The 18,948-nt window shown below is 43.1% G+C and overlaps 1 protein-coding gene and 1 long non-coding RNA gene across 2 annotated transcripts in view; one reads left to right on the plus strand and one right to left on the minus strand.

The window, feature by feature from the left end:
• The first annotated feature begins 6,811 nt into the window (after positions 1-6,811).
• Positions 6,812-9,571, plus strand: LOC139576736 (uncharacterized). Its single transcript, XR_011675164.1, has 2 exons — positions 6,812-7,126; positions 9,183-9,571. It is a non-coding gene; the product is annotated as an uncharacterized lncRNA (long non-coding RNA).
• LOC139576735 (phosphatidylinositol 4,5-bisphosphate 5-phosphatase A-like) overlaps positions 9,440-18,948 on the minus strand; it is a 38,132-nt gene continuing 28,623 nt past the window's right edge. The window contains exons 5-13 of the mRNA XM_071403138.1: positions 16,797-16,913; positions 15,456-15,631; positions 15,048-15,159; positions 14,791-14,900; positions 14,462-14,669; positions 14,094-14,231; positions 13,861-13,944; positions 11,979-12,083; positions 9,440-11,735 (exon numbers count right to left, since the gene is read on the minus strand). Of these exons, the coding sequence (XP_071259239.1) occupies positions 11,412-11,735; positions 11,979-12,083; positions 13,861-13,944; positions 14,094-14,231; positions 14,462-14,669; positions 14,791-14,900; positions 15,048-15,159; positions 15,456-15,631; positions 16,797-16,913 (1,374 nt within the window). The 3' untranslated portion in view covers positions 9,440-11,411. The remainder of the gene's footprint in view (positions 11,736-11,978; positions 12,084-13,860; positions 13,945-14,093; positions 14,232-14,461; positions 14,670-14,790; positions 14,901-15,047; positions 15,160-15,455; positions 15,632-16,796; positions 16,914-18,948) is intronic.

Below are 18,948 nucleotides of genomic sequence, written 5' to 3' on the forward strand. Positions count from 1 at the left end.
TATTGATTGGGTAAGGATTAGAATAAGCTGCCTCAATATTTGCAGGCATAGGGTATATTATATCACCCACTATATTGACCAGATACTCAAATGGCCGCTCTAGCAATGAAAATAAATGTATTTAAAAAATGGAAGGCAGTCGGGAGGAGGCAAGAACAGATATGGGACCAAGCAGATATGCGTCTGAAGAACAGGCACAACTTCGATATAAAGTGTTTTTTTCTCAAAATTGCCGGGATATCACGTGTCCTACTAATATCAGTACATTCATAACAACCTAAGCATTACGAAATGTATATTCTACAACGGGTTGGCCAACACAGGCATTTTGATTCGTTGAGACGCGTTCTAAATCGCAAAGTACAAGTGAATGTGCATTCCGAGACAAACCATTTCGTATGTTACCTTTCATATGGTATGTATTAATGTGGTTGTCCATTACCCATTTCGTATGATATGTTACGAATTGTAATTCGTATTCTATGTTACGAATTCTAGCTAGGTGGCTAACATTAGCTAGCTGGCTAACGTTAGCTAGGTTAGGGGTTAGGGTTAAGATTAGGAATTAGGTTAAAGGGTTAGGGGAGGGGTTAGCTAACATGGTCACTTTAATAATGGAACACTAGTCACTTTAACAATGTTTACATACTGCTTTACTCATTTCAAGCTGAGTAACCTGTAACCAAGAGAAAGGTTCAGGGGCAGGAGGTATATAAAACACAATCTGTACAAAAAGGAAGAAACTTTACTCAATTTAGTAAAATAATGCATGATTCTGATGTGCACCCTACATTTATTTGCATTAAGAAACATCACAGATGTTTTTTTTTATAATTTCACGATTTATTTATTTGGTCTGTAAACTGCAGATATATCACATTCTATTTTGCATCAAATGTTTAGAATTTATAAACAGGTGGTCAAGATCCAGCTCCTCTCAATACTTTGCTCTTCAATGAAACCAAACTGTGTCACTACAGTTAAAGTGACTGCAAATCATTCCATGCACAGACATTATTAATGTTATCTGTGCCCTCAAAAAGGTACTCAATGTTCAAAGCCAGAGCTTTTGATTAAGTTACAAAATGAAGAGGCTGAGCTGGTCAATCTAGCCTAAAGGGGATTGGTGAAATGGAAGCTTTTTGTGAAACCTGGAATTCAGTTATGCAAGAGAACACACTGCCTTTGTCATAAACTTATTTTCAGGTTTATCAGGTTATTGCTTCCGGGCATGTATGTCCCTAATCACTGCAACGGTTGGTAGAACTTTAAATCACATTTTGGATGGTTGTTTTAAGTCTTCTATATGCATTGCTTGAACTGGTGCACACCTAAAATTTGCACATGCTCGAGTACCTGTCTGTTCCAGAACCTCATAGAATATTGGCTCTAAAATAAGAGTACCGGCATCACAAAATGAGCATCGACACCCAAAAATCAGCACAGGTACCTATTTCAGTCCACTTTGTGTGGTAGATACTGTATGAGCTTTGTCCTAGTCAGAAAGTGGAGGCACTTAGTGCTCTCTAAATGGACCTCCCAACTTATGTTCATGGCATATCAGTGACATAAGACCTCTGAGAGAGATGAAAGTACATAATTTTAGACATTACAATCAACCCACCCATTACAGCTTTCATTCACTGATGGATTCATTATCACTAGTATTGATTGCTGGGCCATGTGAAATATGTCTGCATGTACAGTATAGCTTTCCAGCTGTACTTTCTACTCCTTAAAATACCTGGGGACATGAAGGCATGTAAGGGTTAAAGAGTGCTCCATTACCAGGCGAGCATTCGGACCACAGCAAGGGGCACTGTAGATCAGCAGCATCAAATGACAAACATCCAGTACAACACTTTAGCAATACACAATATAAAAAATTATTTAACCTTTATTTAACTAGGCAAGTCAGTTAAGAACAAATTCTTATTTACAATGACGGCTTACCCCGGCCAAACCCTCCCCTAACCCTGACGATGCTGAGCCAATTGTGCGCCGCCTTATGGGACTCCCGATCACGGCCGGTTGTGATACAGCCCGGGATCAAACCAGGGTCTGTAGTGACGCCTCTAGCACTGAGATGCAGTGCCTAAGACCGCTGCACCACTCGATACTTAAGTAAAAGCCAATCTGGCAAAGGCCAATACCCTCCCAGGTGCATGTTTTGGGTTTTAGCCCTAGCACTTCACAGCTGATTCAAATAATGGTGTTGAGTTGGTTATTTGAATCAGCTGTGTAGTGCTAGGGGTGGGGGCAGGACCGAGTTTGGGAAACCGTGGTTTGGGGAACTACGTCAAGTATGGGTGAGTGTTTGATTGGCGTGTGTTTGGCATCACTGTATGACCTACATAATATGACACCAACAGCAACACGGACACCAACAAAGTTATTTCTATAATAGAAGGGTCCAATATAGTCCTGGGCTTGCCTCTAGTCTTGCATCAAGAGAGGCCTTCATCCAGCCTGCAACATTTTCCATTGTTTCTCAAAATATGGGATTAAGACTGGGATTATATTTCCTAGTGGTTACTGATAATGAAGGGTCATGGCTAGGGTTGCAAAATTCAATACATTCCCTGGTTTTCCCGAAATCCCAGTTGGAGGATTCCCGGAATCAGGAGGGAATAAGCAGCAAATCCAGGGAATTTATTGGAAGTTCCCAGAATTTTGCAACTCTAGTCACAGGACAATTGACAGGGCAGAGGTTGTGCAGCAGGGGTGTTGAGTGTCATTGTGAGGACGCTAAAAGAAAGTCAAAGAGAGGATGACGGAAAATAAAAATGAGACCACTTGGCACAACACTGAGATACATATTAGTCATTAGCAGTCAAATCAAATGTATTTATATAGCCCTTCTTACATCAGCTGATATATCAAAGTGCTGTACAGAAACCCAGCCTAAAACCCCAAACAGCAAGCAATGCAGGTGTAGAAGCACGGTGGCTAGGAAAAACTCCCTAGAAAGGCCAACATCAAGGAAGAAACCTAGAGAGGAACCAGGCTATGAGGGGTGGCCAGTCCTCTTCTGGCTGTGCCAGGTGGAGATTATAACAGAACATGGCCAAGATGTTCAAATGTTCAACAGCAGACAGTTACATGTGGTACCCCTCCCTCATTCAATGCCATGCATGACAGAGATAAACGTCTACCTTGCCAGAAATGAGTTACTCATCCCAATTTAGGAGCAAAAAGTACAGTGCGAGTGAAGTACAGTGCGAGTGAAAACCCTACAGAATTTGTTCCAACAAAATTGATTTGCAAAAGAAAGCATGTTGCATCTGAACTGAATCTGCAACATCATCTTTAGTTGGATACTTTTCTCATTCACTCATTGTCATTTGACAAGAGCAGAGGAGGGCCATACAGTATGAGTCAACCGTCGATTCTATTATTATCAAGCCATGTGTTAATCCAAACATCCTGCTCCACATCAGCCACCCCAGTTAGAATGACAAAGCATTTTTTGGGAGGGATTGTGCCTGGGTATGTGACTGACACACAATGGCACTGTCACGTTCCCCACTGTCTCAAAACCAGCCCAATGTTGCATCAGGGAGAACAGAGAGCTGAGTTGTTCCATATAATTTCAACAAGTCATGACACCCACCCTCTTACATTGTTCCAAAATCATTTCTGTTGTTAGAAACAAGTTCGATTGGCATCCTATAAAATAAAATTTAAACAAAATAATGTTATTTAATTGATTGCACCAAATGTGACCATTTAAATGTATAGGTGTCAACGGTGTGTACGGGAGGCGAAGTCAGGTGCAGGAGAGCAGAGTGTAGTGAACAGGCACACTTGAATTCCGTTCTACAAAATACAGCACATAAAAACATTAATGTGCCAAAAACACGGAACATGACAAAAGTAAATCGTCCGACAATAATCCACAACACAAAACAAACAATTCCACACAAAGACATGATGGGAAACAGAGGGCCAAATACATGTAAATTGATTAGGGAATGAAAACCAGGTGTGTATGGGACAAGACAAAACAAATGGACATATGAAAAATGGAGCGGAGATGGCTAGAAAGCCGGTGACATCGATCGCCGAACGCCGCCCGAACAAGGAGAGGAGCCAACTTCGGCGGAAGTTGTGACAATAGGATTCAGATCATATTCAATAAATATAATGCCCAACAATCCAATTCCTACCAGTGAGTAAGACATGAGGAATCCCCCCCAAAATTCTAAAGCTACCAACGGACACCCAACACCCAACACCCCATGCCAATCCAACCACAACAATCAGTATACAGTATCAGTTCTCTATGTTTGACAAATATGAAGCTGCGGTTTGGAGTATTGCTTCTCCATACTATGTCCTTCTTTTACGCTTAATCTGTGTCCAGGAAATGTCCCCTTTGTGTGTGGTTTATTCCCTTCAAAAAAGGTCTGGATTAGTTCTCTTAGACCATTCAGATAGAAATTGAGTGCTTTTGTTGCTTCCCTATGCACCAGCCAGCGCAACGGGATGAGTGAGTGAATGAAACTATTCCTGGTGAACAAGCAAACCATTTGGCTACAGCAGTTCTAGTGGTTTCAATGTCATGGTCTCTAATGGTCTTCAGTGGCAAAAGTCCCAAACACACGTTACATAGTGTTTTGTAATGGTATAGGGTTTAATGGTAAATGTCAATAATTGTAATATATATAAAACTGTTTCCTATTTTATTGAAAAACACAAGACTGCCATGTAATGTATTATTTTATTACATTTACATTTACATTTACATTTAAGTCATTTAGCAGACGCTCTTATCCAGAGCGACTTACAAATTGGTGCATTCACCTTATGACATCCAGTGGAACAGCCACTTTACAATAGTTGTCACAACATTTGTCACAACATTTTAGTCGCTATCCCATTTCTCCATCAAAGTTTTGGGCTAGAAAACATCTTTATATGAGAATTGCACAATAGGGATAGCCCTTGCAGAGAGCGGCCACTTGTTAGACTATTCAAGGAGAGTTGGATTGAAGCATTAGGTTGCTAAGAAAAGGAGAAACTGAATTTATTTCATGGAGGACTGCCTACGCAAAGTTGCAAAAGGAAATGTTGTGATCTATTCAATAAACACAAGATACCAGAAAATGTATAAAATAGTGTGGCGGTATAGCAGGAACAGCACCATCTAGTGGTAGAAACATGGTTCTTTCACACTACTTGATGGTAACATTGTTATTTTTGTTTAACTAGGCAAGTCAGTTAAGAACAAATTCGTATTTACAATGACAGCCTACCAGAGCACAGTGTGTTAACTGGCTTGTTCAGGGGCAGAACAACAGGTTTTTACCTTGTCAGTTCTGGGATTTGATCCAGCAACCTTTTGGTTACTGGCCCACCACTCTAACCACTATGCTACCTGCCACGCCAAATAATGGCAGTGACTTCAATTACACATTTCTCTGAACGGGGAAGAAAACAATCACCAGATTCACAAGGAACACATTTCATAGCACGGAGAAGCAATACTCCAAGCCAAAGCTTCATACTAATTGTCAAACATAGAGAACTGCTCCTGTATACTGGTTGTTGGGGTGGGATTGGCATAGGGTGGGGGGTGTCCGTGGGTGGGTTTTAGCCATGTGTTTGGTTTCCTCATGTCTTATTCATTGGTTGGAAGAACTTTGGATACTATATTTATTGAATATTACCTGAATCCTATAAATTAAAGTGGCCAATTTTGTTACAATCAATTAGTTGAATTTCTCTGAAATCAAATTATATTTCAACCAAATAATGTTTCAGGAATGTTAATTGTATCTCTTACTAACTACAGAAACAATTTCAGAACAATCTGAGATGGTGGGTGTCGAAATCCTCTTTCTTGTTCCTTTTGAGGTGGAATGATCCTGGCAATCCGCCTACACACAGGTCTGAGAAAAATAACAAAGTAACTGAAGTCATTCTTATCAATCAAGCCAACAACGGTTACTCAACCAGTGTCCCATTTAGGGCTCTATTCCATCCACATCGCGGAAGTATAGCTTTACCGCATGATTGAAATTCAAGATAGTCTTTGAAGAGGTAGCGTTTCAGTTGTTTTTTGGAAGATGGGCAGGAACTCTGCTGTCATAGCTTCAAGGGGAAGCTGGTTCCACTATTGGGGTACTAGGACAGAGAAGAGCTTTGACTGGGCTGAGCGGGAGCTGCCCTCCCTTAGGGGTGGGAGGGCCAAGATTCCAACCATATCAGGTTATTACACAAACGTTTAAAGGAAGTTTCATGAGCTTGTGTAAGTGAAGTGATAATAATGCACGTTTTTGCAGTGAGTATATCTGCCCTTAGGTCGTATAACTATGACTGTTGCATAAACCATTTACTTAAAACCCATACAAAGTGCAATGTCGTCTGTTTCATCACCAGCGCTATCAGAGTGCTTATTGACTTGTGGCCCGGACTTGCCTCTTACAGATGCCGTATCTTCATTTGATCATCCTGTTGTTGCAGAATTGTTCCTGCACAAGAAATGCAAACTAGTAGTGTATTCAAGGTTTAAAAAGACTTCTAACGTTTGTAATTTCCACGTTCAAATTTCTGACTTGATTTGCCCTAATGAAAAATGTATCAACCTCTACAAAAAATGTCCATTAAATAATCCCCATAACAATTCACATTTCCTGTTGCTGCAAGATTATTTTCAAATGTAGATATGGCATCTGTATGTATTACAGCAACAGCATTACTTGTGGGGGTTTCTCAAAAACACATTCAATGGCACATTCAAAGTCCAACCACAAGCTATGATCTTTACACAAACATGACATAATCTCTTACCATGACTATCGCCACGTAGCACTAACATCTGTAGCCATGAAATGCTTTGAAAGGCTGGTCATGGTTCACATCAACACCATTATCCCAGACCCACTCCAATTTGGATACCGCTCCAACAGATCCACAGATGATGACAATATCTATTGCCCTCCACGCTGCCTTTTCCCACCTGGACAAAAGGAACGCCTACGTGAGAATGCTGTTCATTGACTACAGCTCAGCGTTCAACACCATAGTGCACTCCAAGATCATCACTAAGCTAAAGACCCTGGGACTGAACACCTCCCTCTGCAACTGGATGCTGGACTTCCTGGCGGGCCACCCACAGTTGGTGAGTATAGGCAACAACACATCCGCCACACTGACCATCAACACAGGGGCCCCTCAGGGGTGTGTGCTTAGTCCCCTCCTGTTCACCCATGACTGCATGGCCTCGCACGACTCCAACACCACCATTACGTTTGCTGATGACACGACGATGATAGGACAATTATGAGACAGCCTATAGGTAGGAGGTCAGAGACCTGGCAGTGTGGTGCCAGGTCAACAACCTCTCCCTCAGCGTCAGCAAGATAAAGGAGCTGATCGTGGACTACAGGAAACGGAGGGCCGAGCACGCTCCCATTCACATCGACAGGGCTGTAGTGGAGTGGGTTGAGATCTTCAAGTTCCTCGCGGTGTCACTAAGGATGTGGCCACATCAAAAGTCATGTGGACAAAGTCCAAACTATCAAAAGTCCAAACACACCAACAGAGTCGTGAAGAGGGAATGACTACGCTTCTTCCCCCTCAGGAGGCTAAAAAGATTTGGCATGGGCCCTCAGATCATCCAAATGTTCTACAGCTGCACCATTGAGAGCATCTTGACTGGCTGCATCACCGTTTGGTATGGCAACTGCTCGGCCTCTGACCGCAAGGCACTACAGAGGGTAGTGCATACGGCCCAGTACATCACTGGGGCAAAGCTCCCTGCCATCCAGGACCTCTTTACCAGGCAGTGTCAGAGGAAGGCCCTAGAAATTGTCAAAGACTTCAGCCATCCAAGTCATAGACCGTTCTCTCTGCTACCTTATGGCAAGTGGTACTGGAGCGCCAAGTCTGGGACCAAAAGGCTCCTGAACTACTTCTACCCCCTAAGCCGTAAGACTGCTAAACAGTTAATCAAATGACTACCCTGACTATTTGCAGTGACCCCCTTAATATTTGCACAGACTCTCTTGCACCGGCTCTATGCAGACTCATTGGACTCTCCCCATAAACTCACACATACTACACTGACACTCCAACACACACATAGCCTACATATGACTACATACGCTCATACACATAAAACACACACACATGCATTTTATGCCACACACACAGACACACACACACACAAACACACACTTTCAGACTCTTCACATACGCTGCTGCTATTGTTTATTATCTATCCTGATTCCCTAGTCACTTTTACCCTTACCTACATGTACATAGCTTAACAACCTCGTACCTCTGCACATTGACTCTGTACTGGTACTCCTTGTATATAATCTCGTTATTGTATTGTGTTACCATTCCTTTTGGCCAATTTTTCTTACTTTTTAACTTTGCATTGTTGTGAAAGGGTTCATAAGTAAGCATTCCACAGTAAAATCTACACCTGTTGTATTCGGGGCATGTGAGAAATAAAATGTGATTTTATTTGGATTTTATTTGAAACCCATTGAAGAGGGCCATCCATAAGAGCAGAGTAAGGATATCAAGGACCTGGAAGATTATATATGGAGGAATGGTCTAAGACCCCTACCAATGTGTTCTCCAATCTCATAAAACATTCTAGAAAAAGGCTCAGTGTCATTATCCTTGCAAGAGGAGGGAGGGTGCTAGAGTATTGAAAAAAGGGGTGGCAATAAAAAGGGGTGGCAATAGTATTTTATGCTCATCTGTATTAAGGGTGCCAATAATTAATGACCTGACTGTACACATACTTTATGCAGACTACAATACTAGCAGAGTTGTGGGTCTTTAGGTTTAGGATACTATGTTGGTAGAATTTTTTAAAGAATGTTAATGCTTTTTACAATGACTATCGTAGATCTGACCTGGTTATTTTTCAATAGCAACCAACACTGAACGTGCCTCATAGCGTATTCTTCCTTTGTAAGATTTCTAGGGGTCTTCTCCCCTGCAAGCAAACACCCCCAATACAATGAGGTGTCAGAGCATTTTATGTTTTATAAGAGAGCACATACAATACACTGAAACAACATCAAAGTAGTGCAATATAATTAATTCCTTATCAGAGTGGTCAATGTCATTTGATCTGGCTGACTGAAAACAAGAGAGACTCAGAGAGCAGACCAGCTGTACAGCTTGACGAGGAGTTTTATTTTATCTCTGAACAGTGTGTGTGTGTGACAGAGGTGTTGAGCTGGAAAGCAGAGGAGTTCCCCCTTTGTGCCCTGACCCCAGCGGACGAGTCCACACACCACCCTCCAACATCAACATTCAACAACTAACCAATTCCTGCCTCTGACAATGTTGCTGTAATGTTGCCCAGATGTTTTAAGACAGTCTCCTCAGATCCCAATGACATACAAGCTTGCAGAGCCAATACAATGCACATAACCTACTTTTGATCTGAAATCACAGATAAACCAAGTGAAAATAGGTTGTTTATTTTTGCCTCCACATAAAACTGTTGTGCATGAATAAATATAAAAGTAAAATAAATATAAAACAAATATGTATACACAATATAGCCTATTAAATTGAATAGAACTTGAACTTTAAACCCTTTTTCACCCACACTGGCCAGCAGAATTCAGGCTCTCTTTTGACACAAAATAAGAAAATAAATGCATAATGTTTAAGTATAATAATCTTTTTGGGCACTGATTGTCATCTGTTCTCTATTTGATATTTGTCCTTTACATACATAACCTACTCTCATTTTTTTTTAAACATAATATAAGCTTTCAATAACATTTCTTAGTTACTACTCACATATTTTTCATTGCACGTACAGTATGGGAGCGAGACGTTGCCAAAGACTAAAACAACAAAGGACAATTCAACTTGATTTTCAGATCTAGTCTTTCCTTATCACCTTTTCTATAACCGTATTTTGGATCAATTCAGTTATATTGATTGATACACATAATCAATACATAACAACAACAAAAGTCAAGTTCACTTGCACATACTGTATGCAGCACTGATCCTTTACCTTGGATGAGCTTCAAACTATCTACATTGTATTTTCTATATTTTAAATAAGATGAAAAAATTGAATAAAATAAATACAAGTATTTATTGTTGTTCTGCTAGCAAACTGATTCATTCTTTCATTTTCCTTATGTAGCTATATCTACCATATAATGTTGTGTTTACACGGTCATCATCACATGTTTTTCCTAACACTTCTCAACAGCTAAGTATCTTATAAAGAGGAATCTAAAACAGCACTTTTAACAGCACAAAATCACAGTACCGGAATGTACAGTCCAGAAAACCATGCAAGCACATACACACATCACTATCAATCACACAAATACACACGCACTTCTGCAAACCCAAACTTTCATAAAACACACTCATAGTGGCATACTTACATGAACACACACACAATGAGGTTACAGTACAACAGCACACACTGTCCTAAGCTAACAGCCCATAGGTACAAAGTGTTTAGGATGGCTCATTGGAGGTCACACGCTAACAATTCAACACATCACTACTAGTGACAGAACAGTGTCTACTAATCACCATCACCCAAAGGGAAAAAGGGAGAGAGGGGACATAAGAGAGACAGAGATAGACAGATAGAGATGGGGAGGGAAGGAAAGAGGACAACTGGGAACATCAGTAACCTGAAGGTGAACATTGCCATTTTTTACCTTATTTTTTCATCATGGCATTTAAGTGACCCATGCAGTCAGGCCTCAGGATAGTTTTACAAAGACCTGCCGCTCAGAGGTGCGCTCACAACTCACAAGGGGTTGCACATACTGTGGAACCTGGTCCCTTAGAGAATGTATGTAGCAGTAGACAATGCTGTATTGAAATGTAGGACAGGACCTGCTAAAGCAAATAGGGATTATTCCTATTTACGAGGAATGTTCCCTTTGGGAGTCAAACTAATCATTTACCTCATCGGGAGACAGCATTTCCTCATGCTCACACACATGCTGATCTGCTGACTAAGCCACCAGGGCTGATATAGAGGGGGAAATATTATGCTGCTTCAAAATATCTGTGAAACTGCCGCCGATATGGACCCGAAATGCATTTGGTAGCAATTTCCCTCTGCCTGGGATTTGGTAATGATTTGCCAAGTAAGAACCAATTGAAATCAGCCAAAAGCTCCCTGTATGTTCTATGCCTGAGAGGGAAGAGTGACAGAGTGAGGAATGAGAGAACCTACAGGGAGATATACACTTGAAAACTGCTTAAGAAAAATCACACAAGATAAAGTAGTCTTCCTGCACCAGAAGCCTAACCCCAGTTCTGAAACAAATGGCATCCGCAAATGTACATTTTCAATAAAGGAAACATACAATACACTACAGTGCATCATGTATAAAGAAACCACACATAGTTGGTAATGTGAGAGCAGGATAACAGGGGCTCCATCACAACCCTGTATTTCCAGCCTCAGCTGAGACCTTCTCCCGATCCGTACCCTCTGGGGCATTGCCAGAGGCAGAGCCATCAGTGGTGTTGTGGGCCAAGCCAGGCTGCAGCTTGAGGCCCTTCATTTCGGGCAGAGCAGGGCTGCCACTGCGGCTGTGGCTGGGACTGCGGCTTTGGCTGTGTCGTGTTCTGTGCTTCTTTTTCCGGGGGCTGGGACTGCGGGATTTGGTCTTCATACCGACCACTGTGCTGTCGTCCTCAGAGGTGAAGTCAGAACTGTCGTCAGAGGGGCTACCGGCGGGGCTGGAGGTGGGCAGCTGGATCTGCAGAGGAGAGAAGAGGGAGGTGGAGGAGGAAGAGAGAGAAAGAAGAGACGATCAAGAAAATAAGAGCATAGGGGAGTAGCATAGGAAAAGGGTGTAGATCAAAATTAAGAAGAGGAGGGGGGGGTGGGGGTGGAAGAACCAAAGGAGAGTTAAATTACCAATCCCATCATAGTCCAGTGCTCCCATTATACCTCAACATTTGATATATTTACCCTAAAACCAGAGCATCATTGTAGGTACCTGAAAAGGCTCTGTCACACCCACGAGGGTGCTCGTGTTGTTGCTATAGTAACACAAAATGAAGTCTCCTGAGCCCTTGGGCAATTCTTCCTCGGTAAAGGTCACCTGCAGAGGTAAAGACAGGAAGACAGGGAGAGAACAAACAAAGATACAAACAAAGATACCATGACAAGGTTCTCCAGTTCATTTATGTGTTTCATATTATACAGTTGAAGACGGAAGTTAACATACACCTTAGCCAAATACATTTAAACTCAGTTTCACAATTACTGACATTTAATCCTTGTAAAAATTCCCTGTCTTAGGTCAGTTAGGATCACCACTTTATTTTAAGAATGTGAAATGTCAGAATAATAGTAGAGAATTATTTATTTCAGCTTTTATTTCTTTCATCACATTCCCAGTGGGTCAGAAGTTTACTCAATTAGTTTACTCAATTAGTATTTGGTAGCATTGCCTTTAAATTGTTTAACTTGGGTTAAACGTTTTGGGTAGCCTTCCACAAGCTTCCCACAATAAGTAGGGCGAATTTTGGCCCATTCCTCCTGACAGAGCTGGTGTAACTAAGTCAGGTGTGTAAGCCTCCTTGCTCACACAAGCTTTTTCAGTTCTGCCCACACATTTTCTATGGGATTGAGGTCAGGGCTTTGTATTGGAGTGGCCATCACCTTGACTTTGTTGTCCTTAAGCCATTTTGCCACAACTTTGGAAGTATGCTTGGGGTCATTGTCCATGTGGAAGACCCATTTGCGACCAAGCTTTAACTTCCTGACTGATTCAATATATCCACATAATTTTACTCCCTCATGATGCCATCTATTTTGTGAAGTGCACCAGTCCCTCCTGCAGCAAAGCACCCCCACAACATGATGCTGCCACCCCCGTGCTTCACGGTTGGAATGGTGTTCTTCAGGTTGCAAGCCTCCCCCTTTTTCCTCCAAACATAACTATGGTCATTATGGCCAAACAGTTCTATTTTTGTTTCATCAGACCAGAGGACATTTCTCCAAAAAGTACAATCTTTGTCCCCATGTGCAGTTGCAAACCGTAGTCTGGCTTTTTTATGGCGGTTTTGGAGCAGTGGCTTCTTCCTTGCTGAGTGGCCTTTCAGGTTATGTCGATATAGGACTTGTTTTACTGTGGATATAGATACTTTTGTACCCGTTTCCTCCAGCATCTTCACAAGGTCCTTTGCTGTTGTTCTGGAATTGATTTTCACTTTTCACACCAAAGTACGTCCATCTCTAGGAAACAGAACGCGTCTCCTTCCTGAGCGGTATGATGGCTGCGTGGTCCCATGGTGTTTATACTTGCGTACTATTGTTTGTACAAATGAAGGTGGTACCTTCAGGCTTCAGGCGTTTGGAAATTGCTCCCAAGGATGAACCAGACTTGTGGAGGTCTACAATTTTTTTTCTGAGGTCTTGGCTGATTTCTTTTGATTTTCCCATGATGTCAAGCAAAGAGGCACTGGGTTTGAAGGTAGGCCTTGATATACATCCACAGGTACATCTCCAATTGACTCAAATTATGTCAATTAGCCTATCAGAAGCTTCTAAAGCCATGACATAATTTTCTGGAATTTTCCAAGCTGTTTAAAGGCACAGTCAACTTAGTGTATGTAAACCTCTGACTCACTGGAATTGTGATACAGTGAATTATAAGTGAAATAATCTGTCTGTAAAAAACTGTTGGGAAAATTACTTGTGTCATGCACAAAGTAGATGTCCTAACTGACTTGCCAAAACTATAGTTTGTTAACAATACATTTGTGGAGTGGTTTAAAAACAAGTTTTAATGACTCCAACCTAAGTGTATGTAAACTTCAGACTTCAACTGTATATATATTATACACATATTATATATTAAAAGTCGCCCTTACCTCGTGTTCTACTCTATGGTAATCTGCCTCCTCCTGCTTGGCCCACACATAGCCTACATAGTCCTTATGGTGTTTGAATCCCACCTGGGGAGGCAAAGGCAACACCAATTCTTGATTTAAAAAACTTAATGTCTTAGCTAATTATTACTTTATCAATAAACATTATCTGGGATACTTCAAACTTCGTTAAACATTGAAATCAGCACTAGAAGGTTAAGAGGAAGAGTGAGTACCTTGTACAGCCCAATCCAGTCCCAGGAGCTGCGTGCGAAATTAGGTGCAGCTTTGAATGTGCACGTGGCGTCTGCAATGCTGTTCCACTCATCCTCCACCATGATTGTCACCAGTGGCATGTCCACCTTATAGGGGAACTACACACAGCATTCTGGACATCAATATCATCATGGTATACAATCATTAGAACACAACATCAACATCTCTCTGCGATAACACAGCATCAACATACTGTCTGTATCTCTATCTGTTACTACCATGGTTATCCCAGTTTATTACAGGTTTCGGGCACAGTTATGTGCATGTCACAGCTCAGGTGACAAGTAGGACGTGTGGGGGAAAGAGAGGGAGAGAGGCTGTGTCTCACCTGGAGGGTGAAGATGGAAGAGACAGGCTTGTGGTCGCTGACCATGTACTCCATGTGGCTGCGGTAGAAGTGCTGGGTGACCTTGGTCCCGCTGCTCAGTCCTGACACAGAGCCTCTCTTCCCAGCATTAGGGGCCTGCCCAAAGGGAGCTGTGGCCCTCAGACGCCACAGGATCCTGTCTGTCCACGCAGGCTTACGCTTCTTCCCACTGAGAGAGAGAGAAAGATAGAGAGAGCAGGGAGGGTAAGAACTGTGACGATCAGAACACTCATCTCATTAAATTTTTAATTCAAAGAGCTGCAAGGTGGACCCCCCATGTCACCACAAACCTTGTATCATATGTATCTGTCCCCACGTCAAACTTGTAAGTGGGAGGGAATTTGAGAGGTCCCTCCAGAAAGCCCACCAGCACCGTCTCGCTGTCTTTGGCCATGTTCAGCTGTAGAATGGGGGATAACAATTAATAATGTTAAATGAAGTGTCTCTGTTATTTTGGTCTCTGTATGCCCTCTAGTGGCATCGTCTATGCATTACAAGCTCCGTTAAAGACCGTGCAATGGGCCTTTATCTTGAACAGGCATCTCACCTGGTCTTTCTCCCACAGCATGGTGAGTTTGTTGTTATCAATGGCTGTTTTCACTGCCGGAATCTCCAGTTCATCAATGCGGAAATTCAGATCTCCAAACCAGAACACCACACTGTGGAGGAGGAGAATAGTATGGAGTGGATTTAGGACAGAGCGGAACTGCAAAGACGCCTTTTTAATGATAAGGTATGTCCTCTAGATCACACAAAATATATTGTTTAGGTATATCGATGGCAAAATGAGGTACTTCTTTTAGTGTAACAGTAACTATACCCGCTATATCTTTGCTGGATAAAAGGGAGGTGGACCGTTCTGAGCATGCTTTCTTATGTGTTTGTTTATTTGTGCAAGTGCCTGGATGGAAACTTAAGTGGGTGGGTGTGCGCGTTCATGTGTAGAGTGACTAACTCGTGGTCGAGCACCCCTGTGGCAGCCTGGCCTTCAAACTGCTGCTGCTGCAGGATGCTCTCAAAGTCCTCCATGCGCTGCTCAGAGTTCTCCATGTGGGCCGGCAGGTGGCAGTTCAGAAAACAGATGGTGTGACCAAACACAGACATGCGCGCACTCACACCCCCTTTATTACCCTAGAACAAGAATGGAGAAAGGAGAAGGGGAGAAAGAATAAAGGAAGGGGTAGAGTGAGAGAAAAAGAGAGAAACAGAATAAGGTTGAAGATTGGGGACAGGCGCAGAAGAATGGCAGGATTAGTATGATGGGATAAAACATTCAATTTGCAAACTGAGAGAATAAATAGTATGAATAGTAGCCTAGCTAATGAAATACGACCCCTGGTGCGTAAACACATCTGAGGGCAGGAAGTGTGCGGATACATTTATGACTAGTGAATGACATGATCAATATTTCACGTGCAGCGATCTGTGTGAATGGAGGCAGGATGGAGCCGTGTGGTTCCTCCTGCTGCTCTCCCTCTACAGCTCTGACCTACTAAAATACAAGAGATGACACAGCAGAGGGAGACCTGCAGAATGTGCTGATGCTTATCTGAGTTCATACAGGGAAGACAATAGAGACTTCACTGTGCATTACTACATGGAACTCTATGTATCTCTCAGTAAGACAGGCAGACAGATCCCCCTGCCTGCACACTTTGATCAACTGCATGGGATTTCATTAGCCTTAAAGGCTACACTGATTATTTTAACTTCTTAAAGAGTAGATATAATAAAATGTGTTTTCTAATGTTTACATATCTAAATATATTATCTGGGGAGTGTTTAATGCTTTGAACCATAAAGACATTATCTTTCGAAACACTAAAGCACCACCTTGTGGACATCAGAGGTATGGAGGGAGCACAGATACAAGCTTTGGGTACAGCCTGCCCCCCAAAACCCTTCCTGCTAAACCCTTCCTACTAATTGATGAACAGTAAGGGAAACAAAGAGGCCAACAGAAGCAAACCTGGAGGCAGGTCATTCTTCATCATTAGCACTGTCTGGCTGTCCTTAGACTAACTGGCTGTGTGGAGGTTTTAAGGGTGGGCCAGTTCTGAATGTGAACTTCAGTAATGCTGGCATGCCATTTTACTCTATCTAGCCTAGAGTGTTGAGTCTTCATTGGTGTGGCTGTTTGACTGTGGTTCTCTATCAGTTGGGTCAGTTCAGTCATTTAGGTGTGCTTCTCTGTCACTTGGTCAGTAGGATGGGTCCGTTCTGTCAGTTGGTTGTGGTTCTCCGCCAGTTGGTCAGTTGGTCAGTTGGATGAGGTCTCAACAGGCAGTTGTCTCACCCAGTAGCCCCCCAGGCCAGTGCGGGTGGTCTCTGTCTGCACCCCTCGGAGGAAGGGGAGGTGGTAGTACTTAGCAAACACCAGCAGCAACACCCCTTGCATCCGCTGGGACGTCACCTGAGAGAGGGACCAACAGAGAGGGAGAGAGGAGGGGCAGAGAGGGAGAGAGACAGAGAGACCGAGAGACAGAGAAAATATTAGTGATGGTGGTGGTAATTTGTGTCCTGCTACCATTCAATGGATAATTATTACTGTAATCTACACTCAGTTGCCAGTTTATTAAGTACACCACCACGTTCACGAAAATGGTTCGCTCCTATAGACACGTGGCCGTGGCTTGCTATATAAAGCAGGCAGACAGGCATCCAGGCAGTTACTGTTCGATTGAACGTTAAAATGGGCAAAACGAGTGACCTAAGCGATGTTGAGCATGGTCGCATGCTCAACGTCGCATGACAAGGAACTCGTCGTTCCTTGTCATGGATGGGCTATTGCAGCTGCGTTTCACTCCTATCAGCTAAAAACGAGAAGAAGCGGCTCCAGTGGGCACGTGATCACCAACACTGGACAATTGAGGAGTGGAAAAACATTGCCTTGTCCGACGAATCACAGTTCCTGTTGCTGATGTCAGAGTCAGAATTTGACGTACGCAGCATCAGTCCATGACACCATCCTGCCTGGTGTCAACGGTACAGGCTGGTGGCGGTGGTGTAATGGCGTGGGGAATGTTTTCCTAGTACATGTTAGGTCCCTTGATACCAATTGAGCAACGTTTGAACGCCACACCTTGTAGAATCCATGCCCGAAAAATTCAGGCTGTTCTAGAGCCAAAGGGTCCGACCCGGGAACTAGATAGGTGTACCTAATAAATTGGCCACTGAGTTTATATACGCAACCTCTCTATGCTGTCTGTCTGAAGCCTGCTAACTGTATGCCTTTCCGTCTCTGTGTACCAGTGATGTCTCTCTTTCCTCCTCTCTCTCTCCTCACATTTGTATTGTGCCCTGCAGGATCCAGTGGCCCAGCTCTTCCTCTGTTTTGCATGAAGCAGTGAACATAAAGGAGGCCATAGCCAGCAGTCTAACGTCTCTGTCTAAACAGTAAACCCATGTGAGGGAAAAACATGGTGCCTGATTTTACAATACTGCACTGTGGAATACATGTTACAGCAGTACACAGTAGGTATGTACTCACAATGATCACATTGAGCCTCCCAGCCTGCACTTGTATTTCATTGGTCTAGACTCTAGGTAATAAAGTGATTTATTCACTATCTATTAACAGATCCATGGACGATGCAATCTCCATCTCAGTGCACACCTTCCTATCCCACCTGGACAAGAGGAATACCTATGTAAAAATGCCTTTCATCAACTACAGCTCAGCCTTCAACAACATAGTGCCCTCCAAGCTCATCACTAAAAAGCTCAGGGCCCTGGGTCTGAACCCCTCCTTGTGCAGCTGGGTCCTGGACTTCCTGATGGGCCCGACCCCAAGTGGTGAAGGTAGGCAACAACACCTCCGCCACACTGATCCTCAACAAGGGGGCCCCACAGGGGTGCGTGCTCAGCCGCCTCCTGTACTCCCTGTTCACCCATGACTACGTGGATATGTGTGTCTCCAACTCAATCATCAAGTCAGCTGACGACACAACAGTGGTGGGCCTGATTACCAACATTGACGATACAGTCTACAAGGAGGAGCTGAGTGCCTTGGTGGAAAAAAATCTCTCCCTCAACATCAATAAAACAAAGGAGCTGATCGTGTACTACAGGAGACAGCAGAGAGAGCACACCCCCATCCACATCGAAGGGGTCGCAGTGGAGAGGGTCAAAAGCTTAAAGTTCCTCGGCGTGCACATCACTCAATGGTCCGTTCACACAGACAGTGTGGTGAAGAAGGCGCAACAGCCCCTCTTCAACCTCAGGAGGCTGAAGAAATTTGTCCCTAAGAACCTCACAAACTTCTACAGATGCAGCATTGAGAACATCCTGTTGGGCTGTATCACCACCTAGCACGGCAATTGCACCATCCACAACTGCAGGCTCTCCAGAGGGGGTTGGGGTCAGCCCAACACATGTGCTCCTAGACCTTAGTGCTGCTTTTGATACCATCGATCACCACATTCTTTTGGAGAGATTGGAAACCCAAA

The sequence above is a fragment of the Salvelinus alpinus genome, chromosome 5, assembly GCF_045679555.1.
Source record: "Salvelinus alpinus chromosome 5, SLU_Salpinus.1, whole genome shotgun sequence".
NCBI lineage: Eukaryota > Metazoa > Chordata > Actinopteri > Salmoniformes > Salmonidae > Salvelinus > Salvelinus alpinus.